Consider the following 21500-nt stretch of genomic DNA (forward strand, 5'->3'; position numbering starts at 1 on the left):
CCATGTCCGGGTCATGATCAGTTCTTGCTTGAGTCATCGTTTCCTCTCTTATTACAACTCTCCTCCTGCTTCATTGCTGCTTTACAGTATGGTCCAATTTGTTGAAACGTTTGTGTATTTAGGCGATTGTGAGACCGGGTCTGCCGCTTCTCAGTACTGTCGTGCTGAGAATTATTACGTGACTTCCCTATTTGGCACGATATTTAACTTCGACGCGGGGTGCGATTCATCGTGCGCAAAACCGAGCTTCCCGCGGTGACGTAGTCGCGGAAAATTAGGCAACTAATTAGCGAATTTGTGTAATTAGACGCTATACACTGGGCTTCATTTATTATTAGGATACATTTTAGTTCGTTTCTTCTCATATTATAGGCCTATTTTTGAGCGATTGGCCTTAATCTTTTGCCGCGTTTTTTGGGAGACATTGTGTTGGTGCATGCCCGCATCAGTCCCGGTGGGCGAGACACTTTCGGGTGATGTCGTCAGTATCGGGCACAGCTGGCGACCGGGTCTGCCGAGCATGCTACCAACGACAGGGTGTAGAACAGACTTCAATTCAACCGACGCTTAAAGACGCTTACACTTAACAGACCAAATAAAGGATACGCGATTTCAACATGCGCCTGCTGAAATCGCGTATCTTTTATTTCGCCACCACCGTGGTATCATTGTCATCCTTTGCACACTGTTTCCTCCTTGCACACCCTGCACCATATTCCAAATTCAGGCGAACCCTCGCTTCTGGCTGTCTCAGTCGTAGCTTCCGGCCGCCAGTGATGACATATTTCCCCATGCTCGATGAACACGGCTTATAGGGGACTGCCAGCGTCCAGGACAGAGCCGAAAAATGCGCATAATAACGCTATCGCGTGAAAACTGCCTTCCCGCGGCGCTGAGTAAACAAGGAACAACAAAAACTGCAAATAAAAGCACAACACTAAGCTTATTCTAGCAGCTTTCGCCTCTTTATTCGGTGAAATATTATAAAGAGCAGAGTGAAACGTCATTTTCAGTTGGACAATAGAAATGTGAAACGTTTGTACTCACTATGCTTTTGCTATCAAATTTCTTATTTTTTTACAAGTAACTTACAGGTCCTTGCATAGGGCATTGAATAAGAGGGCTAACAAAGACATGAGTACAAGTTTAACATGAATTACGAGTTTTCATGCGACTATTTGGCATTTTCACTTTATTTGCTTATTTCCTTAAACATGCTACGCACAATGGTGTTGGCCCCATAGCCACATGACTAATGTCGGTTACAAGAACGTGGGATAGAAAAATCAGATCTGTGCTTCCCTGATGAAGAAAATCAGCTTTTTAGCAACACACGGCCACTGATAACGTTCAATCGCCAGTTAAGGAGAAGCACTGAAGTAGTGAACACAATACTGCACAGCTCTGGCAAACCACAAGTACATCCCCCAATAGGTTGCTTGTAGCTTAAGCCCATGATACATGCCCGTCTCTGGAGAAACAAAAAACACCCCGTCTCTCAAACAAAAACTGCTTAAGCATAGCAAAAAATCAGATTTCATCTTAGCATCATAATGACCAGTCTTGTAAATTAAAGTGCCATTAAATTCAATATTTTCCCGTAGATATTGCGGCATAGTGCAAAATTGAAGTGGGAATTTACTGCCACCGTAATACATTTTTTCAGAGCTACAAAAGTACTCGCTGGCAGTGTATCATTGAGTGGTACAATTTTGTGAGTTGTATAGACATATATATACGTGTAAATAGAACCAGAAGACACGCCACCAGTTAATTGAAAGAAAGGTCCGCTGCGGCAAGAAAACGTAGAATACTTTCTATTTCTGAGAACTCGCCTCTAGTCTTATTGGGTTCAAAATATGTCTTATACTCAATACCCCATGTCGCTGCGCTGTAACAAATTTACTAATATTATAGCTAGGTATGGACCGTTCCAACGAGGGCGCCGCCATCTTGAGTGCGCAGCGCCATCTGGTAGCTGGCCGATTTGCTGGCTTGGGCGTTTGCTCCGCGGCGCATGGGCGCCAGCGGAGTCTCGGTGAATTTTTCGTTGTAGCGCGTAGTACGTTCTTTTTCGTAATATACTTTAAATGGGAAAGTTGTTGCATAGGACCAGTTTAAGCGATCTGACTTAAATTAGCTGCTTTTTGGGCCGTGGTGGAGCTGAAATTCGCCTCGACGTAGCGTGGTCCACGGTGGGTAAACGATGCTGTGTCGAATATATGTTTGCAATACTTTGTCACAATTTTTTTTTGTTTGCGTGTGTGTGCCCGGGATAGCGTATGGCGGGTATTTTGATCGCTTTACTGCAAAAACTGATATTTGTTAGAACGATCTAACCATGATACGCTCGGCGCCTATGGGCAACAACCAGTAGCGTGTGCAGTGTAACAGACTTCTGGCTTCATATCCCTGCAGGGTGTAATACAGGTAGTTTTGGGTGAACTTCGTAAGTATCTGGCACATCATGTATATAGTTTGTATTAAATCTTATCGATACATCAACACCTCACACTCAGCCACCACTGCCGCCAACTATAAACAAAACTTCGTCTCTCTAGAAATGCAAGCTGCTCTGCTGCCAATTTAACCGTGTAACTAATGTACAACATAAATAAAATAAACAACATGGCTCCTGGAGAGCGTCATATCAGGACAAAAGACTTATTCAGTTGGGCGCGCGCTCCGAAGGAGCGTACGCCCAGGAGGGGCGGGTTGTGACTGCGCATGCGCAGTACGCCACGTAAACGCCTCGACGATGCGCTGCTGCGCACGCAACAGCTAGGAGAGTATGGATTCCAAAACAGCTTCCAAAATGGCTCCTGCTCCGAAGGCAGGAGGCGAGAGAACCGGTTCTCCGACGAAAAACGCGGACCGTCGTGTGTGCTTTTCATTAGGCGACAACATTTCAGTTCCAGCAGGCATACCGGCCAGAAATGAATGAACAAGGGCAACCCGGATGGCTCCCGAAGCGTGTGGCGGTGTTTGTGTGCGTGTCGCAGTGGTGGAATGCGCGCAGTGTTGGTGAAGATCGGCGACCTCCATTTCGGGCATTCAAAAATTTTCGCCTGCGCCGTTGTCGCACCTTCGGGTGTGAGCAGAGAACGTTGCGCTACCCGTGTGAAACGTGAAGGATTTGTAGTTGGACTCCACAAATTAGAGGAAGTGAGTAATAGGACTGCTTCGTGTATTTTGTTTAGTTGCTACACCCGGGCGAAGAGTTTCACTAAACCGCCGTGTCAGCCTACCCGCTGTTTGATTTTGCTAGTCGCATTAGCGTCGCATGCCATGTTCAGTAGTATTTGTCGATGGTCCTGGCATAATTCGGAGCTGAATAAAATGATTATGCCGAGCGCTGCGTGTTCCTTTAAAACTTTGGCGTTGCGCGGTTGAGAAAAACAACCCCGACGGTGTATTGTATTTTTCCCTAATACTGAATCAAGGTGAGAGGATCTTTTCTATCATACTTTCAAGATATTTACAATCGAAACCAGCGCTACCACATTTAAAAAAAACGCCGTCCATCTACAGCTTGCCTTGGTTAGCCAGGTAAAAAAGGTCAAATTTGGGTACTTCGCATTGGGTTCAACAGGCGGCGCCGCAAGCGTTAGCGCATGCTACAAAAAACGCTGTACTATAACTATCCATGGGAGCGTCGCGACGATCGTACGCTCCACTTTACGCCCAGGTATACGCTAACGCCCGGAACGCCAAACTAAATCTGTCTATAAGCGTCCGCCGTTCGGCAATCTGACCAGCGTTCGGTTTTGCGTTGCTTAGTTTGATGTTGCCTACAAAGAGACATCACATTTGAGCAATAGACTGAACTCTTGGCTGTAGTGAGTAAGCGAACAAATTTATTTTGCCCGAGTCGGGGATGAGGGAAGAAGGGAGGCGGAATCCCCTTCAGTAGCCTCTCTCCCCCTTCCCCTTGGATTGGCTGGGGAGAGGGACAACCTAAGCAGGTAGTAGTCACTGTGAAAATCGCCAAGGCCAGCCCACGTAATACTTGGAGCTGGGTATGCCGCAATGTGACCGCAGAAACGGTGGAGATGGAACTAATACAATCTGCGTCACAGACACCTTTCAGTGACCCATTTAAGTTTGGTGGAAGGTAGAAGAATTTTCGCCACTGCTCCAAAATATACCGAAAGAGCTCAGCAGAACAAAATTGCCAAATATCTGGTGTGCTTTAAAGTGCCAAACTCACAAGTTGCCAGTCTGGCTCATTTATTAGCAATATTTCATTATAATATTGCGTAAATTAGTGGTAAAATCACCCGTGGGATGCCTACAAAGCGTAGTCGAGGCAATAAAGCAGCCGTGCGAGGCCCGCCGTGATCGGCGCGCACACTCTCGAAAGGGAGAAAGGCGTCCCGCGAGGCGCGACCGCTAAGGGCGAGAGTACGTTTCCCCCTCGCGCGATGGAACGGTCTAACCCACATAGATAATAATGAAATAAAGTAATCGCGAGCTTTAGGTGAAATATGGAATCCGTTCGCTAAGTTGTAACATACGTATTGAACTTGACTTTTTCAGTCCAAGTCCCACTCAATTTACACACCCAAGTATTTTTAACAAGTAGTGTGTTCTGCCTGCTCTATCTCCATGTGTATACCAAAACGATTGTAATTTAATTCCTTTCTCTTAAAATGAAATACTGTGTATTTGGGTTTTGATAATAACTGTGAGTTAGTTGTTGCTAAGCTAAATAACTGTGAAGTAATAGTTGCTAAGCTATTATAAAAGGCAGGGTGGTGTGTGCTTCAATTTTGCTTTTGACTCGTCTGGTGTCACATGGGAAAATTAAAGTGGTGTATAAGCATACCTAAGGCTCTGAAATACCTTGAAAAAATTGAAAAACATTGAAGCACAGCCAAATATTGCACTTGTGGGCAGCTCTTCTAGGTCTTTGTCTCTTGTCTGGCCTTGTGTGCTTTGTTGTAACCCAACCAATAGCGTTTTCACAGCTAAGAAACCAAGATGTTCAAAAATAAAACAAAACCCCCAATGGCGTGACCTCACGAGATGCCAATCCTAAGCCTTTTCATTGATTTGTTTCTATAAAATAACATTTGAATGTTCTCTTCTCCCCGCGTACCAATGGAGGAGGTTTTTGCCTAGACATATCACATGAACCTTACAGCGTTCATAGCTACAAATACTACCAAGACTGTGTTCATTTTTTTTATTTTGCCAAGAAGATTTTTGTTATGATCAAGAAAATTCGAGGGAAAAAATCACAAAAAGCCAGCATATGGCCAAGAAAAGTTCAAAAATTGGCCCTTAACAATTTCATACGAAAATACTGGCGCATTTTTATTTGAGTCATCTCGGTCTTCCCCGTATGAGGAGCCTCCCCAAGCTATCGACTCTTGCTCGGCTTTGTCACTACACTGCACCTGGCGCTTGTGGTGCGCTGGAGTGACCAGTTCAACTTTTTCAATGAACCCACGTTGAGCATTTAGCTGTATTATGATATGTAGGTGGCCATTGGATTAATACTGCACGAAAATAGTAAAAATGGAGCTAAAACCACAAACATATTATAATCGTAAATATCAATAGATTTCCGAAAATGCACAAGTCCACATTTCTGGGTTAACATATCAGGTGTAGTAAAACACTGCTTAATGAATAAATGTAAAAAATCACTGCGTTTATAGCCTCGCAATAATGCAAGTTTGGGCGACTTAGAAGTATTCGCCCACATGTCTCTACTGTTGAAAACAGAAACATTTACCTCATCGTGGTTCACATGCCACTTCTCGTCTCTTCCACCTCTTTCACATTACTACCTGTGTCAAGATAACTGCAACTGCTTTCAGTTCCCTCATTACACCCCTGGTGAGCCTCTGCAGCTCACTGCTCGCGACACTACCTTCATAGTACTCCAGCAGCTACTCTACACGACATGCGGTACCTGCGACAGCAACTGTTGTCTTCAAGATTATCAGCCAATGACCCCCTCAGCCTTTTTTGTAGTCGTGTTACACTCCATGTAGCGCCAGGTCTCGTATAGCATTATTTGGGCATGTCTCGCGTGAATTTTATGGAACTCGCAGATGCGCAGTTCTTGTGATTTGCTGGCCTTATTGGAGGTAACATCTTGTCGCAGTTAAATTATGGGACCCGATTGGGAGCCCGAATGTTTCGGTTGTGCTGGTCTCGCATTCACTTAAATCACATAAACACCGCAGGTACAAACAAAGTATTATGAGAAGCCCAACGGCCCCCTGGCTATTCTTTTTGCCGCTAACCTCGGTAGAAATGATTAAGACTCGTTCGTTGAGAAAGGCTGCGGATTTTTCTCTAAATCATCGGTTCAAGTGGGCGCGTGTGCAAAGTTGTGAAGACAAAAACTAGAAGCTGGGACCACCAACCACATTCAACGCATAAAAGGGACTTACCTTTTTTTTTTTATTGCGCCTCAATTGCGCCATCAAAGTTGATTAATAGTCGCATGTCTTCCAACATTTTTCTCCTTTAATTTCTAAACAGGAAGACGTCGACGACACAGTGGACGTGATTGCAAAAAGTGAGCCATGCACTTTGGTTCAAAAGCAATACCTCACCTCTTGCCCAAACGCAACTCTTCGAGCAACGTGGCCGTCGGCAGGAAAGATTGAGTTTGAAGGCGTCACAGCATCCTATCGACCTGGCGTGTTGCCAAATGTGCTCATCAACGTGTCCTTTGCTATATGTCCAGGGGAAAAGGTGGGTTCAATTGACCAATATGCCAAGCACAGCCTCGTTCTTTACAGGTGGTGAAGTTATTAAGTTACCAATGAAACGCAAATAATTTAGGATATAAGATTAAGTGCATCGTGGTCGTCTGTGCTAGGTGATGCACCAATCGTTTCACAGGACGTTTGATAAGAAATGTGCTCAACAGCTGAACTAACTGAGTAGCTTGAACCAAAAGAGTGAAAAACTACGCGCCTAAATCGTGTAGCCAATCAGTAAGAACGCCTTACTGCATCACTTTCTCAGTCACAAATGCACGCAGACATTTTCCGGTTCATCTTGCATGCGTTTTTCTCTTCTTTTTCTGTCAAAAAATCACACATATAGCGAGAAAGCACGCTTTTGACCGCATATTTCTACGTATATCGTACTGTACAGGATTGACAGAAACATAAATGGCAATTGCAATGGAAATTGTTTTCGGACAAACGCGTTATGCGAAGGCCATAGAGAGTATGAAATAAAAAACAAGCAAGACCAACCCAGGAAACAATAATAAAAAATTAGAGACAAACCTTGAACCTTAATGCATTCAGGAACTGCCAATATTTAGACAGCAAACAAAATCTTCGTTAGCAAAACAAACAACAGCGTAATGTAAGCAGACGTAACGCACCGCATCCTACCAGTCACTAAAGGCGCTCTTACAACAGGCAATGCATGTTCTAGAGTCGTGAAACTGCATAAAAAATCCCCACGAAAATTAAAAAAAAAATAAGCATGCTCTTTGATTGTTTCCGTTGCTGAGTATATGCTGTTGCTATTATGATTTGTCTATGTTCGCTTTGTGTTGTTAAGTAAAGCACGCGTAAGCTGCTGTCATTATGTTACGTTTTCCGCTTGTCAACAGAAGTGTGAATTTTTGTAATTCTTCTCACACAAGTTGCACAATTAAAAAAATCACTGCTGGTGAAATCATAGTCCCGAAGTAATCGTAAACGACCCCTCCCGCTTTAGAAACACATGTTTAGGCTATTCCAACCTGCACGCAAATGTTCTCGGGCGAGAGAGACGACAGCACTCTATTGACACATCTCACATGGCGGTAACCCAAGACGAAGTACTTCGAGGCCTTGGTATGATTAATGACGTTTGTAATGATCCGAGGATGTTCGCTTGGGAACCATCCTTTTATTCTGTTCCTCAACCTTCTTTTCTTCCCCTTCCCCCTAGTCCTTCCTTCGTCGTCTTCGGCTCTCCACACTCTCTGGGTCCCTGTTTTCGTCCTTCCTATGTGTGTAGGGAACCACGTTGCTGATGGCCGCGACTTCTACAGTCCCGTTACCCGTCATGTACCACACGATTTTCAAAACGCCATTGGTAGATGCTGTCTCTATGACTTCGAAGGGCCCGATAGGTCTGGTTTTTAAGTTGGCACATCCTTTTCGCACCAAGACCAAATTGCCTGGAGAAATAGCCATAATACTAGTGCTGTGACACCTGTCGAAGAAACGTTTCATCGTCTCCCTATATTTCGTTTCGCTCTCAACTGTCTTTTTCGTTTCCTCTTTGCCTCTTCAAGGGACCCGCTCTTTTTGTTTTTTTACCGCTGCCCAAGGCTCACCTCAATTGCATCGCACCAACATTGATGAATGTCTGTCACAAAATAGCCGGAGCCCAACGCGGTTTACTTGGCAAAAGTCGCCCAGTTTATGCGGGTATACTCCCCAGCACTATTCCTACGTCACCCTTGAAGGGTGCTGCGCCCAGGTACGAAAATCCGCTATCCACAACTACGGATATAAAGGCATTTTCCGTATAAATGATGGAAACCTTCCTACGCCAGAATGAACACTCAAGAAGAGAAGGGAAGCCCAATGCACTCCCAACACTGCATTCTGATTTGCATTGATTAGACGTACAAATCACGCGAAGACCCGTCATCTTGACGTACCGTTGACAAGATCAAGTTTCGAACTATAGAACACCAAAACGCAACGCCGTATTGTTGGTTGGGCGTATCTGTCCAGTGACTACTCAACCTTCGTATCAGAGCACCACGTCTGTTAATATGCGTCTGTTAATCGGCGGCCTGGCCTCGGGGAACCACTATACGCGAAAGCACACACTGGTTTCCTTTTAGTGAAACACCGGCACCGCAACTGAAGAACGTAAAAGTTGGAAAGGTCAGATCTTACTCACAGCAGCAGGCGATCTCGTAACAGCAAGTTGTAGTCGCAGATGGCGTAGGATCAGTGCCTTCCCAATGTCAGAAAACGGTTGAGTGACAGAACTATTCTTCGGGTTCGTTTATGTATTTTGCCTGACGCGTGTCCGTGCCTACCTGTCATATGCAGCTTCAAAGACCGCCCTCATTCCTTTTTTTCATTTGGTGCGCTCGGCTGTCTTGTTTGATTTGTTGTGTTGCCCCAGGACAGAGGACATGGACCATGATATAGCGAACGCTGCATTTACAGTATGTTGACACGGTGGCCAAGACATAACCCCAGCAGGCTTCTTCGTCGTCGGAGGCTGGATCGACAGAGCTACGCTACCCTTCTCTCCTTATTGTCTTATCGTGAAAATATCTCATATGTGTCGCATTTGTCACTAACGAAGAAAACTGTAAACTAGAATATTTCAATAGTGGCAAAACCATATGTGAAAACTGAATCCAGAAATCCGTAAATTCTCTAGAGGCGCTCTTATCGAATACCAGAGAAGAAATAGTATGCTGGGTACAACCTCTGCGTGTCGCACAACGTTATGGGTTCGAATTCCGATGTACACCAATTTTTCTTCCTTGGATAAAATTATATCTCATGTGGAATTTATTCTAAATCAGTCCTGAGCCCTCAATTACTCATGTAGTTTAAAGGAGCCATGAAGGCAAAATAGAGGTTTCGTTTATTCGAAAGATTGCCTTGTTCTAATAACACTCACACCTACTTTAGCGTAAACTTCTCTTAGGCAAGCTATATAATGAGGAAAACAGAGAATAGGCATGCGAATCAACAGCGCCTTGACCGCAGAAAAGTTAAGACGCATTATTGTCTTCTCCTGCAATTTGTTCAGGCCGACAAAAAAACGCAAAGCAAACAGAACTTTTAAGCTTCAATAACCAAGTATAGGCGCTTTACATTGAGTCGATAATCTTTGTGTAGCCGTAACGGTGGTAGCGTAAATATTAACAGTTCCGATCTAATGCACCGCGTACGGATCTACCCGTGGCCAATGCTACAAACATAGCCATCCTGCAGATACTTTTTTGGTGCAATGTTCATGTCCGATCCGATACCAGCCAATTGGCATGAGCAACGCTGCCACTTACGGGACCCTGTTTTTTAAGACACACCAATGCTTCACGAAACGATACCTATGAACCGTAACTGGATACGGTACGTACAGGTCCGATCAGAAATAAACTGAAGTGGGGACATGTGGAGCTCAGGACCATGGAATAACACTTAGGGGCCTTACGCGGAGGGTCCTTGCTGTGCCACCTGGAAGGCCGAGGGTAACCACGCGTCTCTGCAATGCCTCGTGCGGTTCATGTGGCATTGCGGCGTTTACACGGTGCGTAGTAAACCCATTGATTCTTCGCTCTGATACCTCCTCTAATAGATCATTGGTGACGTCACGAAGCAAGTCATGTAGTGGAAGCTTTCTTTCTAATTGCTCAATATCTAAGTGGAAAAAGCAACGTTTGCTACGACACAACACTCACAGTACTATAAAACACCGAATCCTTTGAATAAAGCCAAAGTTTCCTTCATGACCACTTTAAGAGAAACGAGATTGGCTTTTCTGCACCTCAGAAGTACTGTATGTATTGTATGAACCCTCAATGTAGGCTCGTTTGAGGCCACCAATTATCACTGCTTCACAGTCACTGGCCTTCTGAAACTTGTTGCGCAATTTAGTTGAGATCATTCCTAAAATATGTATTTGTTCTGAGGTGCAGCCGACTTAAGAAGAGTGGTCGGCGTCGAGCAGTGACTGCTTAATTGGCACGAATCAAAAATGTTTTTTAAGGCAAATGTCACTATGCATCAAATATTCCGGCGAAAATAAAAAGCGCAAGTACTGTAGTGACCTTTTTTTTCCTGGCATGGTTTTCCGGAAAAGAATTCATAGAGTAAAGACAGTTCATTCTCAACAGTAAGCTTCCATGTTGGTAGTACGTTGTGGGAAATGAGCATGGTACATGAGTCTCAAATATTACAGGACTCCCAGTTCCTCTCATTCAAAACACACGCGGTACGTGAGCACGAAGACACAAATCTCCACTATAAACACGTTGTACACCTTCCAAGTCGGAGGCACACACCATCTACACTTGTGAAAAACTAAGCGCAGATCGTTCGACAGATGTGGACGATTTAACCGAGTTGTCTAACAGCATCCGCAATTAACGACCCAGTGTAGGTTTAGCCGTCCAAACTCACGCTAAACAAATTGCACGCAATGTGAAATCGTATAAATAATACCCTTCACTCGAAGCGGACATAATGCCACGTACCACAGCATCTTTACCCACCGATCTGCCGCACCGAAGTTAAAGGGACACTGAAAACGAAACCGAAATTGGTCAAAATGGATAGATTTGCGTCTCCAGAAAAGAAATATACCAGTGTCTGGAGCAGTACCTTTACCATAATGCCGTAAATAATCAAAAAATGGACCTACCAGTCGCCCAGCAGAGATAACGTTAACGGCGACTGAGTGGAACTGAAGAGTCCCGTCACGAACAACAGAGCCCAACGCAGCGCGAACATAAACTCTCAAAGAAACACGGGAACTATTTCTTTGCTCGCTAGCTTTATAAGCCATAAACAGTGATAAATTTACATGCATAACTCAAGCCATGCCGATAAGCGCAAGCTGCCAAGCCGTGGCGCCGATGGTTATTCCAGACTCGGTGTAGTCGCATGCCTGTTACCTCCAACTTTACGTATACCAAGGCTGCGGTGTGTAAGCCCATCCGTCCAGCCGTAAATTTTCATGTTTTTTTCGAGCTTTCGGATGAAATTGCACACGCGCAGCTACATAGTAATAGCACGCAAATGCCATTCAAGTGCTCGTACATCTGAGTACCGAGGCTCGTTTTCACACTGCGAATTGGGCGCGGTTACAAGCGGAGCTAACAGATGACGCCACGTATCAAGCCGAGTGCATCGAAGCGACTAAAGACAGTGGAAAGCATAAGAGCGCCACTAACGTTGGGTTCGCTGCGGCTGGGCTGGCAATTAGATGTTTTGTAAGGGAAGTGAAAGTCCGCGCTGCACATGCACATTGTTTAACCACCACCGCACGCCCCGTCCGCACAAAGGTTGGCACACACGGAACGGCAGGAATCCGCACGTGTAGTCCGGGCAAGCAAGTGTTGTATGCGCCGGGAGCGCGACCAGTAGCTCCTGCGCCCGCCACGATTCGCTTGGGATATTTTAGTTTTCCTGCTAGACCACACTGCTGTCTGATTCGCTTCCGGTGGCCGTTTAGGTGACGCAAAACGTGATGAATTGGCGCGAGGGATGAAATGCGCTTTTCAATTGGCAATTTCTCGGCAATTGAAGCATCTTTCGCCGCCGAATGAACGCTGAAAGGGCTACAGGACAGTTGACGTTTCGTCTGAGCCCATCTTGCCAGTTGCCTTTAGTGTCTCTTTAAACGCACCTAATTCCTGCGGGAGAGGTTCTTTGCAGTACGTTCCACATGGGTCTCCTTTGCGCATGCGTGACCACGCCTGGCAACCATGGGCAGCGCGCGCCTCGCGAAGCTCTCGTCGCCCGCCTCACGCAAACGCACGGCCTTGGAAAATATGGACAGCGCGCGCTAGCAGACGCTGCACGCCGACGGCTATGAGGACCCAACTAAAAATCGCTCTACAACAGCCGAAGTCAAGCTTAGAAGAATAGTAAAAAGAGACGAAGGCTCTCACGCGGGCACATTTGAATGATGTATTGGGCGTGCAGCCGCTACGATGGGCGATTATATGCGCTGCACGCAGGCATCCGCAGCCGCCCGCGACCCATGCACCTTACTTGATGAAAATATTAAGGGTCTGTGCTTGTGCTACTCCACTCCATCCGATACAAATGTTACTTCAGTACATTTTTAAGGTGAAAACTTCAGCGCTAACCAGGGCGGAACACGCGCACTGCGCCAGGGCTCGTCTCATCTCTTTGTAATTCGTCCTCGTTTGTGCTAAAGTTCTTACCTGCGAAGTTATGCAGCAACTAGGCCTATTAACGGTGAGCGTTTGAACGGTTAGTAATTCATCTAGAACATCGTCTTGATGGCTTTCACCTTCCAGTCGTCTCAGGCAGATCCATAAGGGACCCCGAGTTTTTATTGCACTTCAGTACAGGCCATTTCATTGCGGCATCTTAGCACCTCCGTACGGTAAACCTAGTCACCTAGGAGGGGGGGGGCGCAAAATCTGCCCCATACATTGACCCCCCTAGTCACCCAAGAGGGGGGGAGGGCGCAAAATCTGCCTCGTACATTGACTTAGTAGGAGGGAGGGGGGGCGCTGCGATGAACCTTCGCCCCCCCCCCCCTGATGGGGAACCCTGCGCACGCCTATGACGGTACTTACCGCATGGCTGTCCGGCTGGGCTGATACTGGGTTTCAGCTACGGTGCGCTGCTTGGGCGGCTGCGGGCATAGGTCGGCAAAAATTGTGGAGCTCACTCAGACTAAGACTCGCCAAAATTTTCCTTAGCCGAACTCACTCTGACTCACACTCACGAAAATTTTCTTCGACCGGGCTCACTCGGACTCAAACTCACCAAAATATCACTCACCTGGACTCACACAGACTCAGACTCGTGGCTCGATCTGAGCCTAAGTGAGTCGACTCACGAGTGAGTACGCCGACCTATGGCTGCGGGTTCACTAAATAGCGCATGTACTGCGTGGCATGTAGATGGGCACCGAATGCTAACCATGCAAGACGGCCACGCGTGTAAAAGCAAAATATCTTGGAAAAAAAGCACCATTAGCAGTCGTGCTGACCACTTTATGAACGTTGGCAGACCCAAGACAAACTCGCCTGTTTTCTTACGAAATCCACAAACACTTCAGCTGTTTCGCTCGTTGTTTGTCGTAGTAATAGGCATGCAAGAATGAGAAAATGTGAAATGCTGACCACGGTGCATCAAGAATCATAATAGTTTATTTTTGCTGGCGCTTAATTATTTACTAATAAACACAGTACACAGAAGAAGGTCTGATATTTGAGGGCTTGCTGTACCAAGCAGCAAGACTAATGCTGCCACAAGAGACGCATTCAGAGGCACAGTCTAAATCTTATTCAATATTACAAATGAATGTCAAGAATTGTTCAATCAGCATAAGAATAATATTTAAACTCAATGAGTCACATACACAAGGTAAATACACATTGGTGGTACAGAAATGAATATGTGCCATAAAACAATACTGCACAAACACTAAAAAATTAAACTTGAAAGCAATTAGTGATATACACAAAGTAAATACACATTGGTGGCACAGATATGAATATTAGTCATAAAAGAATAGTGCACAAACATCATTTCAGGAACTTATAACAAGAACTAAAAATAAACACTGGTAGTATGAGTGGCAGACTCCACTAAACCACAGTGAAGAAGAGCACCATAACATAATATTGTTAACATAGTGCGACGAAAAGATGTGAAAAAAATAAAAAGTGTCTCGTCGATACCAAGGACCATAGTCTGCCAGCACGCAGTCTTTCACAAACTCTAGCAGTATGAACCAGCAAAAGATATTACACAACCTGATAGGAGCAAAGAATGTTGGATCAGTCTATCTAAAAGAAAGGGTGCATTGGCATACAAGCTATGGGGCGTGCATACTAAAAATAGTTTTTATTTTAGTATCCTTGCTCCAAAGCACCCAACATTACCTGCTGGCTTACAAATCAGAACGGTGACTTGTAACATTCCCTCATAACTCCAGCCTTTCTGCCTACCCTTCCCCTCGAGACCCAGTGCTCCTTCTGAGGCAGATGGTCGTTGTGTAACTGCAGTTTCTTCACTGCAACTCCAGTTGCTGGTGATGCCTGTGCTCTTTTTTTTGCTGTCACTCCTGAGCACCCTTTTGTTGGTGAGCCTCGTACAGCGATTCCGCTGCTTGCGGTCACATTTTCTTCAGCGAGGATTCTCGCCTCATGTAGCGCGCCAAACAAGTGTTGCAACACTGTGTCGTTGTGAATGTAGTGTAGAGAAGAGAGTAGACGATCGGTTTCGGCCCTTATTTTTTATTTTAAGTGGCGCCTACTTTGTTCAGATGTTTTCTGCAAACTACACTGAAACTCTTCAGTGATCGGATCAGCTAGCACTTCAGGGTCTTCTGTGTCAGCAGGTGTGCAGCTTGTGACAGAATGGGCAGTCATGTTAGGCCCTTCCCTGTATTCCACGGGTAGACGTGAAAAGCCCCACCCATCAACAAGCAAAAAAACGGCAGCAAAGTGTTTGTGTGGCAATTTTGACTTCTTGAAGTCGAAGCACGTACAGCTTGGATCACTGAAGTTAACTTCATGAAAGCCACCACCCTGAGTGACAGAACGAATGCGGAATGTTCCTCCTTCACTGCCGACTTCCACGTCCTCCGACCTGTAATCAGATGCTCTTGTGAGCCGCTCCATAATATGCTTAGCTACAACAGGGGGCCTCCCATGGAGGAAATCAGGCACATCATGATGATAAAGGCGGTATGAAGGTGAAAAACTCAGATTTGCTTGCAAGAACTGCACCTCTTTTTCCGGAAAAAAGCTTTCAACTAAGACTTTCAAAAGCCCTTGCAGGCTACGGCGACCACTGTTTCCAGCCAAGTATGCCTTGAGCTCCTTGTTTTTTGATTCTGTTCCGTTGTTTGTGCCGAAAGGGAGGTCCAACCTGTACTTGTTCACCCACATTTCTTTTACTGAAAGCCACTTACTGCTTAGATAGGCTTGCAGCTTCTCGTTTCCCTTCCGTTGTTGTGACTCCTTCAAAGTTTCAATTGCTTTGGTCAAGTCATCCTCGTTCGTACTGGCTGCTACTTGCCTCAGCATTTTCTTAACATCGTCAACATCTTGTACTTCATTTTCTTTTTTTGAAAGCCACCTGTGCCAAGCCTGCTCTCGGTGAAAGTCACACAGGACTGGCCGACTGTTTGGGAAGGCAGCAGAAAGTGCACTGATCTTTGCCTGGCTATAGTCCACCATCCAAAACTTAGGACTTAGGGTTGGATTCCAGGCCTTAAAGATGTTTAGTGCCTCTTCGATGCAGAGAGCTGTTTCAAATTGTACAATGAAAGCACCTGCAACAGCGTAGCAACTAGAAGTTTTCACCACAATAAGGAAGAGCGGAAGGGCATAATCCGTTGTTTTGTATGTAGCATCAAGACATACGACAACATCACTATACTTAAGTATCAACTCCTTCATGAACTCAGTCTGAATGCAAAGCAGCAGTGTCTGCTCGCATTCCTGTGCCACAGTTTCTAAAGCGTCACAATCAAGTAATTCGGCCTGCGGTTCCTTTTGCCCGTCAGGATCATTTTCCAGAGACTTGGCATGATAGGCTCGGAAAAAACATCTTGTTCCAGGTGCTTTCTCTTTCATTTGTTCTACATACACTGCCACATTCTCTTGATCAAGTGAACTAAATCTGTCCTTACGAAGTGCCTTCTGGATATGATTTTTTATGTCCGTCTTTGTAGGGTAAAAATCTCTGCAAGTAGACGGGGGGCACTGCTTGTTTGAGAACAGTACATCTCGGACAAAAAACCTTAGGCAGCTCTCAACAGTTTTTACAGATGTCACACCTTATTGTACCAGCTCACAAATTTTTTTGGACACTTCTGAATTTATCGGCTGTGCGTAGCCTGCACAGCGAGCATCAATGTCATGATTAGAGTGGCTTTCCCTGTCGGACATACAGACATAGAAGCGATGCTGGTGCAGAACAGGTTTACCACTAGCTGCTTCTTGCAATGCCAACCTTAGTCGAGAGATCGTTTCCTTTGAAGCTGCTTCGCGCTGCCATTTGGTACATGGTTGTGGGATGTTGATCTAAAAATAAAAGAAAAGAGCAGATGGTAAACAGCGTAAAAGAAATTAGGTTGTTTCCAAAATTGGCTGCAAAAATGGGAACCTCTTTCAGTGATAGAAAATAGAGGTACATTTGACATATGAAAGCAGAGAAGACATGACAATTGAAGCACGTAGGCAGTAGGAAGCTGTGTTTTTATAACTGTGACATTACACAATACCCTCAATACAATAATACTAAAATGATTTTAAACACACAACCTTTTTTCAGCTTTAGCTGCATTTGCCAGAAATATATGCACTGCCATGCATCCTTTACCCATGAATACTGCACTTCAGTGCTGTAAACACTAAAGAGCAGTAAATTTTTCAATGGTGCTCGACTGATACTTTCATAGGTAGCATGAAGCGCTAAAACCTTGCAGCAATGATTGCAGTATCAATACATAAAGAGATCCAAGTAAAACACACCAAACAACAGTAACAAGAAAAATTTTGCACATTTACGCACCAATTGAGTGAATTACAAAATGATGACTGCCCACGAAACCGACAAACCTATTTGTCAAGAAGTATTGCAAGATGAGTGTGCAACACTCTTGTTGGTTCTGGGGCCTAGTAACATGCGCAAGCAATTGTACTGCAAAATTTAACTCTTGCACAGACCTAGTGTGCCAAAACAAGTGTAGTTAAAGATATAACCCACTTCAACGAGCATTCTTGGGATTATAAAGTTATTGTCATGGCATAAAGAATGATTTATAAAATAAGTACTTACATTCACAAACTATATAACGTTTCATGCAGTGATTTCAAAAAGAGTTAACAGTTCCAGCTGTAAAACTTGTAGGTTGAATAATTGTCCACACAGCGTTTTCAAAAATACGTATGTATCATCGAAACAGGTGTGCAAAAAATTTAAAGGTGCTCATACTCGTAGACTTTATTCAGTCATTTTGGCCACAATCAACGAAAGACACATTTCTGCACTGAACAAGGAGCAAAAAGTGTCATTCAGTATTACCTGTGCAATGCACATGCATTATCAAAAACATGTATATCATGGTGCATGTTTCAAATCACCAATTGCTTTCACTATTTTAACGCAAACTACTACTCCTTTGCGGATGTCTGCAATTTTATGACTCCAATATTGATTAAAGCCAACAAGTAATATATCAGGCTATATGCGTTTGTTTTTCTGTTTACCCTGAATTCCGGATACAACTCCACTTGTTTCACATGCATCGTTGCAGTGCACCCCTTCTTCTTTGTCCCCTGTAGCTTCACCTTTTTTCGCTGGAAGGTAGCTGCTGACCAGTCGGCATGCTTCTCCTATTGCATGAAATGAGATATGGAACATCAGTATGCAACATACATGGATTAGAGCAAGTAGTTTGTGTTTTGGCATTATAAATTCACTTAGGAGCAGCACTCCACGTCTCTCCTTGGGTACAGGTGCCACAGTATTTGGTTCACATTTAAATTAGCATTACGGCTTAACCCTCCCTCGTCCCCTCCCCATAAAATAAATTCCCTGGGTTTTATAACAAACTTAAAAGTGCATACCACAAGAAATACTAATAGGGCTGTACGTTCAATCATTTTAACCTGAATGATACCCTCCTTTAAGTAATTACTGTTTTAACTAGCTTTATTGATGAATAGGCGTATTACCGAAAAAGAAAAAAAACTGCATTGATATTTCAGCTTTGCCAAAGACAGATTATTTTCAAAGATGTTCACTTTAACCCATGTGCTACTCATTTATGGGTTTCGTGTCGCTCTGCAACTGCAGCAGTTGTACGAGTTTCGCTGTTACATTTTTACGTGCATTCAGCAATGACAGACAGCACTGGAAGTCCAGCTGTTAGAATACGGCTCACTTGGTTCTAATATCAGAGAATGTCACATTTTAGGCAAGCGTTTTTCACTAATATCTGGTAATACCTCGATCGCCATTAAGACGTCAATTAGTTGATAAACGGGTGAAACTTTTACGCCCTATATAATAACTAAAGAAAAATAAAATCTGCCCGAATAAGTAATAAACGTTAGCGATGTCGATCAGCGTGGGCTTGCTCTTTTGTTTCCCTACAGTGATGTGTTCGCGAAGGCATGTCACTGTGAATGCGCATAAGCGGGATTTTGTGCGACGCACGCTTCAATGCGAAAAAGATATGAGTGTACTATCCGCATCGGCTCGGTCGATGTATCCGTGCGATCGTTACCTGTCGATTTCTTGAATCCTGCACCTTGTGGAGGTCTCTCCCAAAGAGGCAGCCTCTGTCCATGGTCTGTACAACCTTAAAAGGCATGTCTTCATTTATGACCACATGTCCGCGTTGAGTGCTGAACATCAGCCTGCCTGCACAGATAAAATAAATCTTTACATCATCCGTCTCAACGTGGGAGGAGCCCAGTGCGCGCTAGTCGCGTCTCTCAGGACTCTTAATAAAGTTTTACCATCTATCCATCCATCACGCACCATCCTGAGGCGGCACGTACGCGCTACATATGTGCGATGAACATACCTTTTGGCTTCACAGAGTGCTGTCTGGAAGCACACATTGACAGCGGCGAGGTCCCTTAAAAGCTCTTCGTATGCCTCTCTGCAGTCAGCATAGCCGGTCCACGTGTTTCCACACTTCTTCAAGTCCCGCAGGTGCCTCCTTAATACATCTTCTTCAGGTGCTGTCGCCACTGCAGGCTCCATAGTGCCCCGCGCCGCAGGAAAGTGGCACGGAATCTGCTCTCAACAAGCGCTGAGCGTAGTCACAGCGGCCAAGCGGCGCTACCGCACTATCACACGCCAGACATGCCCGTGCTCGGCCAACACCACCTAAATGTTGGCACGGAATCTGCTCTCAACAAGCACTGAGCGTAGTCAAACACCTAAATGTTGGCACGGGATCTGCTCTCAACAAGCACTGAGCGTAGTCACAGCGGCCAAGCGGCGCTATATCGCACGCCCGACATGCCTGTGCTCGGCCAACATCACCTCGGCTACGCTCGCAAGGCGCGCGCTGCCCATTGTTGCCAGGCGTGGTCACGCATGCGCAAAGGAGACCCATGTGGAACGTACTGCAAAGAACCTCTCCCAATTCCTGCAGCAAATTGACAATCTGCTACAGGAAGTAGTCGATGCACATCTCTCGGTAGGGAACTGTAGCGGTCACTTCTTCGTCAAAATTGGCGCCAAGTAGCGGTAACTTTTCGTCAAACGCATGGAGGAAAGAATACTCAGGAGAGGGCCCTAGCATCCCAATGCATTGCGAAAAGTGTGGAGGAAGTGACGTCATTTTTCTTGAGCCCATAGACAATGTTGCTTACTTGTTTACAACTGCGGCGGCCAAATTTGGGCGAATAGAACGGACAAATTTTTAAGACGCTAGGTATGTGGCTGGCTCGCTACGATTGCAAACCAGCGCAGTCGCTACGACAAACCTTTTTAGATTAGGCAACTTAGAAAACTCCGCCGTCGGAGGCGGCCTTAACTCGTACCCCGGCCGCAGCGGCGCTTACGTCGCGTCGAGATCGGCGGAGCGAGCCGCTGCCCCCGCCGGCTACCTGCCGGGAAAATCCCTTTCGCTCAGCGTTGGCGAGAGCCATAGTTCGTTCTTTGCTCACTTTGTGTTTCTTGGTTGTGAAGTGAAGTGAAATTTATCGCTGCTCAGATGTAGCGCGCAAAGACCGCAGTGCTGTACGACCCCAAACAATGCTCCCGTCGTCTGCGTTCGCCATCCCACGAGCCTGTTGCTATGACGACGACAAACGCTACTTTGCCAGGCATAAGAGCTGAAAAATCGTCCTTCTATCTGAAAAACGAAGGCCGTTTTTCGATTGAAACTTTGGGTGAGGGTTAGAATGGGCAAATTGAACGCAAAATCAACAGCTTAGAACATGACATCGCACCGAGGAATTAGCGAAGAAGCTGTTTTCGCTTCAAAGCGGGAGGGCAGGGCGACGCCATGTTAGTCAAATCAAACCGGAGACAGGAAAGGATGATGGGATAGAGTGCTGGGCTAAGTGGTCTCAAGTCATGGCGGGACTCGGCGTCACAAATGTGACGTCAGGGCCTCTCCTAACCTTTTCTTTCCTCCATGGTCAAACGCAACCGCCCACCATCATCATCATGATCCACTGCTTTCATCGCATCCACGCCTGGCACCGTCGCGTAGGACGAGCCGCACGCCAGGGAACCCCATGTGCCAAAACTAAAGGAACAACAGCAACAACCACGCCTTCCGTTCTCCCTGCTGCAAACAAAGGGCGCTCCTTTGATTCGCGGGTTCCTGTGGCCATTGAGACTCACAACCAAATAAATTTAGGCCCGGCCGCACACCGACACCGGCCGCCTACAAGGCAAGGAGCCTTATATACAAGTGTTGCGAGAGCCATGGAAGGAATGCGAACAATCTGAATACCCCTATTATACAATATAAGCTCAAACTATCAATGGACGAAAACAGCATACGACACCTGCCTGCGCCCAAACTTTCAAACATGATACTTTGAAACCGTACTGAGACGGACTACGACCTCTACTGCATATAAACAAAGCATTGGAAACAGGCATTCTCCCTCCAGAATGGAAAGATGCTGCAATCACGAATCACCTTGCTTCCGAAGGCTGATAACTATATTGAAATTGGCCTTCTTCGGCTCACCTCAGTCACATTTAGCCTAATAAAAGTCTTAGAACGCGCCAAACAGCAACACTGAATAATCACCTAATTCCCACCTTCACAATGCGCAACTCGAC

General features: G+C 45.4%; 1 protein-coding gene and 1 pseudogene across 2 annotated transcripts in view; one reads left to right on the forward strand and one right to left on the reverse strand.

Annotated features, from left to right (window-relative positions):
• The window catches only part of LOC144166604 (ATP-binding cassette sub-family C member 4-like), a 216827-nt gene that overhangs the window by 175442 nt on the left and 19885 nt on the right, over positions 1-21500 (forward strand). Inside the window, exon 23 of the mRNA XM_077696121.1 lies at positions 6502-6717. Coding sequence (XP_077552247.1) covers positions 6502-6717 — 216 coding nt within the window. The remainder of the gene's footprint in view (positions 1-6501; positions 6718-21500) is intronic.
• LOC144166598 (uncharacterized) lies at positions 14390-19567 on the reverse strand (annotated as a pseudogene). The gene is made up of 4 exons (XR_013321713.1): positions 19270-19567; positions 18967-19103; positions 17945-18070; positions 14390-16756 (listed from the first exon to the last, which is right to left on the reverse strand). The product of XR_013321713.1 is annotated as an uncharacterized LOC144166598 (transcript).

Source organism: Haemaphysalis longicornis, unplaced genomic scaffold, assembly GCF_048455015.1.
Source record: "Haemaphysalis longicornis isolate Haplotype H1 unplaced genomic scaffold, Haemaphysalis longicornis Haplotype H1 scaffold_1, whole genome shotgun sequence".
In the NCBI taxonomy this organism is placed as follows: Eukaryota; Metazoa; Arthropoda; class Arachnida; order Ixodida; family Ixodidae; genus Haemaphysalis; species Haemaphysalis longicornis.